A 9,276-nucleotide genomic window follows, 5' to 3' on the forward strand; every position below is an offset into this window, starting at 1 on the left:
ACATCGGTATAGAGCATGCGCCCACCATGAAATCCGCTACTCCAAGGCTCACCAAGAAGAAATTAGTGCGGGCACTGGCTAGCTTCCTGTTAGTGCTGAAAGCTGCGATTGTTAGCGAGTTTCCCACCATTACAGCTACCGCCACTACAGCATAGGCTATGGCCCATCCTAACAGGCTTGGTTCCAGATATTCTCGAGTTTCTTGTTTGGTTGTTACGTTGGTACCATTCATGGTACGATATTGTGGACTAGAAAATAACGAGAAACAGAAGTTGTTAGAGTACATTCCTTCCTATCTTCGAATGTTTAACTTTGTTGTGCTGTTAGACCGCACGAACTTTTGTCAATGAATAAAAACCTTTTTTTTCGTCTTGGGCACTCACCAATTTAAGACGGATTATTCGAAATAAAATCTGGAGGTTGACAAGTCAGATTGCGATAAACTGCAGGTGTTGTTCTTTGTTGCTGCTGACAAGATTGAAAACCAACAAAGAGACTGCAAAGCTGTCGGACGAGTTAGGCTGTTGCCACTAGTTAAAGTTTCTTCTTTTCATAGCATTTTACCTCTCCCTTGATTATTACTGATAACACGAAAACTTCATGCATTAAAAGTTTTATATTTAGAGGAAACAAATCTTCGATCTACCGCGAATTCCACTCCAGCATATGTTTTTATTTGATTTTTCTTTGTTGCTCAAGGCATCTGAAGTAAACAGGATGTTCTCTCACTTGATTAAACAGTGCACTTGCCGAAACGGTCGAAAATTTGATAGACGCCCATGCAGACAAGCCGTGAAAGTAATTAAAAGAAAATTACTGTCTTGATGTTCTGCCAATTTCTTAGGACTGACATTAAAAGAAATGATTGGAATTACGTAAGGAGAGGCGATATTTTCAGCTTTGGATTAAAAGGGTTGACACCTTAATTTGTAGCTGTGTTAACTTATTAAATACACGCACGCTCTGAACGGAGACGAAAAACCGCGGTTTAGTAACGACTGGTGAAGCGTTCTTCATTTGTCTTCTCTTGGGCTGTTGTGTAAATTTTACACTCCACACAGGGATGGAAAAAAAGGAAACACGTTTAAAAATTGGTGAAGCTATATGATGAAGCTAGTAAACTGATACCCTGCGAGACCAAGCAGAAAGAGAAGATAACCTCTGTCTCGCAAGGTATTATGGAAGAAGGCAGTTTAGTTGTTTGCATTGTTCTCTATAGAATTTTCGAAGTTGCATGCCAAGTTAAATTTGCGGCTGAACAGGTTTTTTCAACCTTTGGATATTTACTTTGTCAATTTTTAAGCTCTGATAACGTAATGACTTTTAGCTGTCTTAATTGTACGACTTTTACGCCCTGACAACGAAATGACCGTAGACGAAGCTTTATTTGTGATCCTCTGGGCTGTTGTGTAAATTTAACACTCCAGACCAATTTAAATTTTACACAACAGACAGGCATTGAAGGAAACATGTTTAACAGTGGGTGAAGCTTTGTTTATGATAAAAGCTGGTAAACTGAAAAACAATTTAATGGAAGAAGAAAGTTTAGTTATTTGTGGTGTTCTCGATAGAATTTTCAAACTGTACGCCACCAAATTAAATTCAGAGCTCAACAGATTTTTTCAGCTTTGAATATTTACTTTGTCAATTTTTAAGCTACCTCCCTGTGTGAGAAATGTTTTTCGTTGTTTATTTTGAAGCATCAAGTTTGTCTGCTATTTATCGCTACAAAGGAGACAACGGGCGATATAGACCGCCTCTTTTCGATTTCGTTCATTACTTTAATGCCTTCTTTGTGACACATTTGGAGTTCTGCACTCTCTGTCAAAACTCTTCATTTCGGTTCAATTACACGTTGTTGACTTTTGCGTTAACTGAAGACGTTTCAGCACCTCTTAGTTTACAAACCAGGTGACATCCGATGAAAGGCGAAAATGTTAGGACAAAGGCGAAAAACTAAAACAAAATATGAGTAAGTATTGGATGGCCCTGAATTTGATCGCCATCGTCGTTTAATTTGCAATTAAAGACTTGTTCACTTTTTTATCGCCTTTTTTCCTTTAATTTTTGTTGCACGGAAATGGTTTTATTTAATCTTGGCCCATTTCGAAATTTAATGGTTTTCTTTCTTCTGTTTAGCCAGTGAAAAGCTTGTTTTTCGTTCTTCGATAATTGCTCTTCTTCAGGCAAATTCTGTCAATAGATTTTGTAGTTCACAGATTGTCGTTTTAACGCACAAAGGTGCGTGTACAGATGTCCTTAAAAATATTGCGCCGAAACCGAAAAATGTTTTCTCGACTGCAATCGATTGAACTTTTCCAATTTGTGGATAATGTTTCAATTTCCCAACGACATTTCACTTTTCCGTGAGGCTCCGTTTAATATCTCGAGGCGTGAAGTTTTAATCCGGAAAATGAATATTTATTTATGATTCAGGCCGGGCACGATATGCCGGCATTTTCTGTTATTTTCATAGCCGCGAGAAATTGCTATCGATATCACTCATTGTGGACTCAGTTTATTGCTAAAATTGTTTGGACGCGTGGGGTATTTTTTGCAATGAAAACTTTGCTTTCGTCTTATTTGTTCTGTTGTTACCTAGAGCCTTGACAACTTCAAACATTCAAGATTCAAGTATTGCGTTGTGAAGAATACTGTTTAGGTGGCGTTAGAGTGCATGTTTGGACCTTTAGCTCGACTTGTGAATGAAACCATAGAATTCAGCATATTAATATTCAGTTTATAAAACGGATTTCTTTCTCACCTTCAGCGAAAACTCGATTGTTATTCCTTCGCACCGATTCTTGTAAACGTCCGCGAGTTTCCTCTATTCAACTGAGCTGGAAAGCGCCGTACTTTTTTGAGCAATTCCGGCGGAGTTCACGTTCAGGTGCAAGTTAGTGCCGCTGTGGTAGTGTTGCAAATTTGTCAGTAAATGCGACCTTGCCAGCGCCTTCTGTTATAAAGAACAACAGAAATTGTTTCCTGTGCCTCGACCAATAGGAATTCGTGGCGATGAAAGCTTTTATTGGAGGATGTGACGACCAATTTGGGACAAAATCACAATTAAGGGTTGCGCCGATTGAGAAATTGATAGAACATTCGATATTATCTGATGATATTGAAATAGACGCGGCCTTTTTTTTTTTTTGCTTCTTCACTCATTTTAAATCTTGCGACATGAAAAGCCCACGAGATTAAGATCGAAAACCGTTGCGTAAAATTCCGATAAAACATACTTTAGAAAACGAAGAAGTGATTTTTGAATTTATATCTTCGGGCAGACCTTTTATGACAGGAAGAAGTGCAATATATTTTGCGACGAAACTTTTTATTAATTTTTTTTTCGTGATTATTTAGAACATTTAATTAATTCGGTACACTACGTTTACTCAATTTCCGACAATACTGTTGTTGACCTCATTCTCATTCAGTTCAGCCAGGTATAAGTGATAAAGAGGATGGGAGAACCGAAAAAAAATGGCGGAAAATTGAGTCCGATGGCAAGAAAAAATAGTGGGAAAGTTATTCCGATAGCAAGAAAAAAGGGCGGGAATGTAAAACTTGAAGAAAGACACCGTAGGAAATTAAGTCTGATAGGATATTAGGAAAGAAATGGCGGGTAATAAGCCTGATCCTGAATCAGAAAGGGCGAGAAATTGAGTCTGATGCGATGATAAGAACGAAAGGGCGGGAACTTCTAAGTCTTATCGAAATAAAGAAATGGTGAGAGATTAATCCTACTTACAAATGCAAATTCAGCTAGACGCGACAATACCTTCTTATTTTTGCTCAGTTTTCCGTTTTGAGTCGCTGAAAAATCAGATTGATTTATCCCAAGTTTCGTTGTAGCAATTCTGTAATCCGAACGAAAAGCGAAATTTATGGCTGAAATATTATGCAGCTGTTAAACTTACTGGGGTGAGAAAGTTGTAACCGTTGGCCAACTGTTTCGTCAGAAGTGATATTGCTTATCATTAGAGAGAATGGCTGTTCACACAGAGTTGTCAACCTCAAAATTCTCCTTACGTGCGTAACACATTTTGCAGAAAGCAGTTGACGAGAACAAAGAAAGTGACCAAATAGGAGGAATTGTGTTGATGTGACGCTAACTTTGAAACAAATGTAAGCTAGTATAAGGAGAGTTGATATTCTAATCAGCACTAGAAGCTGAAGGTTTACAGTGCGTGATATTTTGAAATGCTTCCGCCACGTGGAAGAGACTTGTGGATGGAGCATTTGTCGAGATAACAAGATGTATCTCGTTCACCTACTGTGAAAATCAGCTGCGATCTTCTTCTTTAATGATCTTTGAGCTATGCTATTCAGTATTCAACTCGCGTTTTAGTGATACGTGTAGTTTTGTCAAATTTGCGTGGTTGTCACAGATGGATTTATTCTCTTGAATTACGGGAGAACGCCTTCTTAAACCAGCATCCCGTTGGTGCATATGTCTTAATAAGGCGGTTTCCTAAAGTTTTACGATCGCACCCGCGCAGTGGACGTCAGTGTTTTTCGATATTTGTTGACGTCAACATGAGCTCAAAAAGCAACACTGACAGTGAATTTTCTCACGTTTCCTTTGGTGAAATTCCGTAAAATTTGGCAGACTGGTAATAAATATTTTACTTTAGATGGAGCTCGTTTTTCAGGGACATCTATTTGACCAGTTTTTCTTCAGCGGTATAAGACGTAAATTTGCAAAAATAAAAAAAACACAACAACAACAAACAAACAAACAAACAAAAACAACGGTCTGCACAAACCCTACTTTTTTCGTGTTTAAAATTCGTATCCCGTCGGATTTGATATACTGTGAAAATGTTGGAGGATTTCACCGAGGGAAATTCAAGAAAATCACAAATAACAGTAAAAAAACATTTGGGAATTTACAATTCGAGACTAGAAACCAAAATTTTAACAGAGAGGTAACAATTTCCGGCAAAGCGTTATGTATTCTAGACAATTCAACTCAAGCTTATCACATCGCGTGTAAGGTTCTGGGACGTTTTATGAACGATGCCTTGAGAAGTTTGTGTTTGTTCTGCTACTTTACAACTTTCAACCTGTATTTGCCAAACAAGGAAATGTATTCTTTACTTAAGAAATGGCAATTCTGTCAACTCTTAATGTAGAAACAAGATCGAAACAAGAATTTTGCCCAATCTCGAGGATTTCGAACCAGTTAATAAGTTTACTTCCATTTTCCTTCCTGTTCGGCCTATCGTAATTCATTTGCATCCTCAGTATTGTTATAGCGCTCCTCGCTTCCTTATGGGTTCTTGTCATTTGGCGAAAACTCTTCTCTAAAATCGTAGCAATATCGTTGCGGTTCGTATCATCTAGATATCTAGACGATAAGAAACGTAACGATATTGCTACGATTTGAGAGAAGAGTTTTCACCAAATGACAAGAACTTCCCATCTCCAAGGTTCGATAACCAACTGTTGTTCGTAAAAGAAACGCGCCCCCCGGCGATCTCCCATATAAAAATTACGGCGGTACTCGTCGGAAATTTTGGAAAGAACCCCTAAGAAGCGCCAAAATCCTGTTTTGTGGGTGTGGCTTGAATTTTTTTTCACCCCTAAGAGGTACCAATTTTAAAACAACACATTTCTCCTGTCATATTTTTTTTCGGCTCAATACCCTTAAAGATGCCGCAAAAGATTCCATTGTGGACCTTTTGAGCCTGAACACACTAAGAGGTGCTAAAACCACTTTTTTAACCCGTAAAAAGTATGACGAACAACCCCCGTCATTTTTATATGGGACTCCCCCCTGGGGGGTCCGCGCACGACTCCGTCAAGATGAAGATCTTGACTCTCATTACCTGCGCACTAGAATTTTTTTCTTTTTTTGTAGAAAGTATAGAGAAGTTATAGATAACGCTTCGTTTACAACTGTAACAGAACACTTCTAAGTCACTCGGTGTTATGTCAAACATGACGCGCAGAAATTCGTTCAAGTGCTGTAGGGTACACACACCACACACATCATCAGTCCTTGTCGCGCCATGGGAGCCATAAGGTGTTAGGAAAAGCTGAAAAACATTAAGACGAAATCCGAGAGGAAATCGAGCAATTTCAATTTTTAGTAGACAAAAACCTTATACCAGAATAATTTTAAGTTTAAAGTCTTTTTTTGCATTTTCTAACAGCTAAAGATGTAAATAGTTGCCTGAAATAACACCAAAAGCAATTTTCGACGGGAACACGAGAAAGTAAATTTCAAAGCTCATATGAATTTTCCCAGCACGAGTAAAATTTCATCATCAGTTTCATTTCACCAGTACTTTTTAGAGTTTTTTTTTTATGAACTTCAAAATTTGTTTTCGACGTTTGGTGCTGTTCGGTAGCAGTGATTTTTGTCGAGAAGATATTTAAAACAGTCGCACAGAAGTTTGCGATATGATGTAAATATTATCGGTACAAAGTTTCTGTCCGCTTGTTACTCGAACTTTTAGTGGATTCCTTCTTAACAATTTGGTCGAACTGTGGAAGCTTAACACTTAACCAAAACCATCATAGATGTGCATCAGTGGGTTAAAAAAGAGACTGCAGATGTAGTGCATTGTTTGTTTACTTTTTTTTCTTGTTTCTTTGTAGAATTTCATCTTCATCACTGTAGCTAACTTTGGACCTCTGACATGCTCCATTATCACCACCACGCGGAAATTCTTTACCATTCTTGGGTCTGTTCTCTTGTTTGGAAATTCACTGATCGCTCGCCAATGGTTTGGTGTCATGTGCGTCTTCGCTGGACTTATCCTCGACAATATTTACGGAAAAGCAAAGAAAAAAGTGTAGAAATATAATTATCAATTTGGTAGTGCAAGTAAATTTTCTGGTTAGAATCACATCAGTGCCCGTGGTTGACGTTACAACGTTCGGGAGCGTTCGTGCTCTTTCTGATTGGTCTTTAAGAATCGGAAACTCGTCGAATGCTTCTCGAAGATTCTCCAGAAACGTTACTTGTTTCCCCGAATTCCCTCGCTGTAAGATTAATCATGAAATACGAGAAACAAATATATTTATGGCTTCTGTATTTGTAACGAAAGGGTCGGCAAGAGATGGTGTAAACCATTGGAAGGTAACCTGCTTTCCCTGACACTTTCTCTTATGAATTATCACTGAAACTGTGATTAAACTTAACAAGAGATGACAATCTCACGCCCTCCTTTGATTTCGAACTGTTGCGCGCTAGCTCTCTTGTGAAATTTGAACCTTTTGAAGTTATTTCCATTAGAGTTGGCAAGAGTTTTTCGCTCGTAGCCTGCAGGCGTTTAATTTCAAAAAACACGCGAAGGGAACGAAACTGCGAGTGAGTGCGACAAAATAAGGAGAAGGGGGAGGGGATTGAGCAGGAAAAATAAACGCGTTCGTCTCCACCCTCTTCTCTTTCTCCTCCTTTTTTTTTTCTCACCCCCACCCCACCTCCCCATTTTTTGCTCATCCCAGGCGCGCTCGTTTCTTCGCTCGCTCTCTCGATTCCTCGCCTGGAAAATGAAAATGAGACGTCTGCTACACAGGCTGTTTCACTCGTTCTGTCCGCCACTTGCTAGTACCATGTGAACTTCAGCTGATGAAACTTTTGAGATGAGATTATTTCTTTGCGCGGTGACTTTAGTTAAGTGAGGCATTCTCTTAAAGGGGTTAGGTCAAGCTATTTTAGGTAATTTTGTTTAATTTTGTTAATTATGAGCTCTAAACGTCAAATTGGCAGAGCAAGAGTCTTTCATTTGCAAAATCACGGCCACATAACAACTGAGAATGATTTTCCAGCTGTGTAAATAACATTTTGATATAGACTGATATAAATTTGAAAAAGGTGGGCCGACGATTTTCAAATTTACCCAAATGCAATCCATTTTAATCCTCTCCAGTTTTGTCCATCCATGTCCCTTCTTGGCTTTCCCGTGTTTTGTTTGAGATCTTCTATAGTTTTGAGCCGTTTTTGTGATATTTTAGTTAATTCTATGACCATTTGATCAGTGCTGAAATTGCCTAAAATTGCGTGACCTAGCCGCTTTAAATTTTTGTCGCGGAAACTCCGGTTCCACTCTCGATTAACTCAAATTCTCGTTTTCTGGGTGGGGGTGTGCCGCTGGGACCCTGGAACCCTTAACCTATACCAGAGCTAGTTCAGCTGAATTTTGCTACCCTATACTAGAGTAAACTTTTCTAATCCCCCTATCTATCGACACTGTTGAGGCTGATTTGCGTAAATTTAAACTTGCCGATTTGATTTTTTTATATTTTTGAGTGGCAATTCCTGGTTTCCTTAGTCTAGATAAAATCTTCAACCAACCAGTCAGTTTTGTAAAAAATGATACCCTATTCTAAACCCAAACGCTCTGATTTATATACCCTATCCTAGAGTAAACTGCTTGAAAACCATACCCTTCACAGCGGTCCATACCTACATAGCCCATAGCTCTTGCGACTTTGCTCATCGACTTTGCTCCTGCCGCAACACACGAGAGCCTGCTCGTTTTTTTAAGTGTAAGTCGGGAGCGGGAGCGGCGACGGAATCCACGAGATGCCCCGGCGCGCGAAACGTAAACTCGCTCGCGCGCAAGCGAAAAGCGAAAAAGCACACAGAGTGCTCTGAGGTTACTAAATTGCGTGTTCATGTACTAAACTTGCGTAAACCGGAGATGAAATTAGCGAGCATACTGGCGCAGAGGAAAAATGAAGCAACTATGTCAACTATCGGTCAGGTAACATGCAATAAAGTGAACGTGAAAACGGGAAAATCTAAAGTTATTGGGAAACTGACATGTATCCCCCTGGCATATATATAAGTTTTTCAAATATTGGATTCACTTTAGTACCAAAGCGAGGGGGACATTGGGGGCTTCTGAACACCCCAACACCGCAAAAAAAGTTAACGAACAACACTTAATAAAATTCTTTTGTAACACAACAATTTTCCACACAAAAAACACATCACAACGCTTTTCATTGCGTAGCATTTCACTGCACTTGCCTGTAAATCAGTTTTCTTGCTCTTGTGAAGAAAGCTTGCGTGAAGTTAGGAAGCGGACGAAGAAGAAAGAGAGGAGCCTAGAGATGGCCTTTATCGCAGATCCCTCTCTTCTTTTACGTCGCTCAATTTTCTTGGTGTATAAACCCACTGACTGAAGCCCTATCTTGACTGAAAGTATTGGTTTCCGGAGCTAGCTGCCTTTGAATTCGATATCGATAATCGTTTGCAAAAATAGAAGGTCAAGAAAGTCGCAGGACCTTGGAGCGGGTATAGACCGGTATCAGAGT

At 39.2% G+C, this 9,276-nt stretch overlaps 2 protein-coding genes across 2 annotated transcripts in view; one reads left to right on the forward strand and one right to left on the reverse strand.

The window, feature by feature from the left end:
- Nucleotides 1–6,614, reverse strand: part of LOC145487461 (adenosine receptor A1-like) — a 7,474-nt gene extending 860 nt beyond the window's left edge. Inside the window, exons 1-2 of the mRNA XM_081466247.1 lie at nucleotides 2,765–6,614; nucleotides 1–248 (exon numbers count right to left, since the gene is read on the reverse strand). The exon at nucleotides 1–248 is cut by the window's left edge and continues 860 nt beyond it. Coding sequence (XP_081322373.1) covers nucleotides 1–232 — 232 coding nt within the window. The 5' untranslated portion in view covers nucleotides 233–248; nucleotides 2,765–6,614. The remainder of the gene's footprint in view (nucleotides 249–2,764) is intronic.
- The window catches only part of LOC145487460 (solute carrier family 35 member B1-like), an 18,278-nt gene extending 9,477 nt beyond the window's left edge, over nucleotides 1–8,801 (forward strand). Inside the window, exon 9 of the mRNA XM_081466246.1 lies at nucleotides 6,607–8,801. Coding sequence (XP_081322372.1) covers nucleotides 6,607–6,807 — 201 coding nt within the window. The 3' untranslated portion in view covers nucleotides 6,808–8,801. The remainder of the gene's footprint in view (nucleotides 1–6,606) is intronic.
- Nucleotides 8,802–9,276: the final 475 nt, after the last annotated feature.

The sequence above is a fragment of the Orbicella franksi genome, chromosome 5, assembly GCF_964199315.1.
Source record: "Orbicella franksi chromosome 5, jaOrbFran1.1, whole genome shotgun sequence".
In the NCBI taxonomy this organism is placed as follows: domain Eukaryota; kingdom Metazoa; phylum Cnidaria; class Anthozoa; order Scleractinia; family Merulinidae; genus Orbicella; species Orbicella franksi.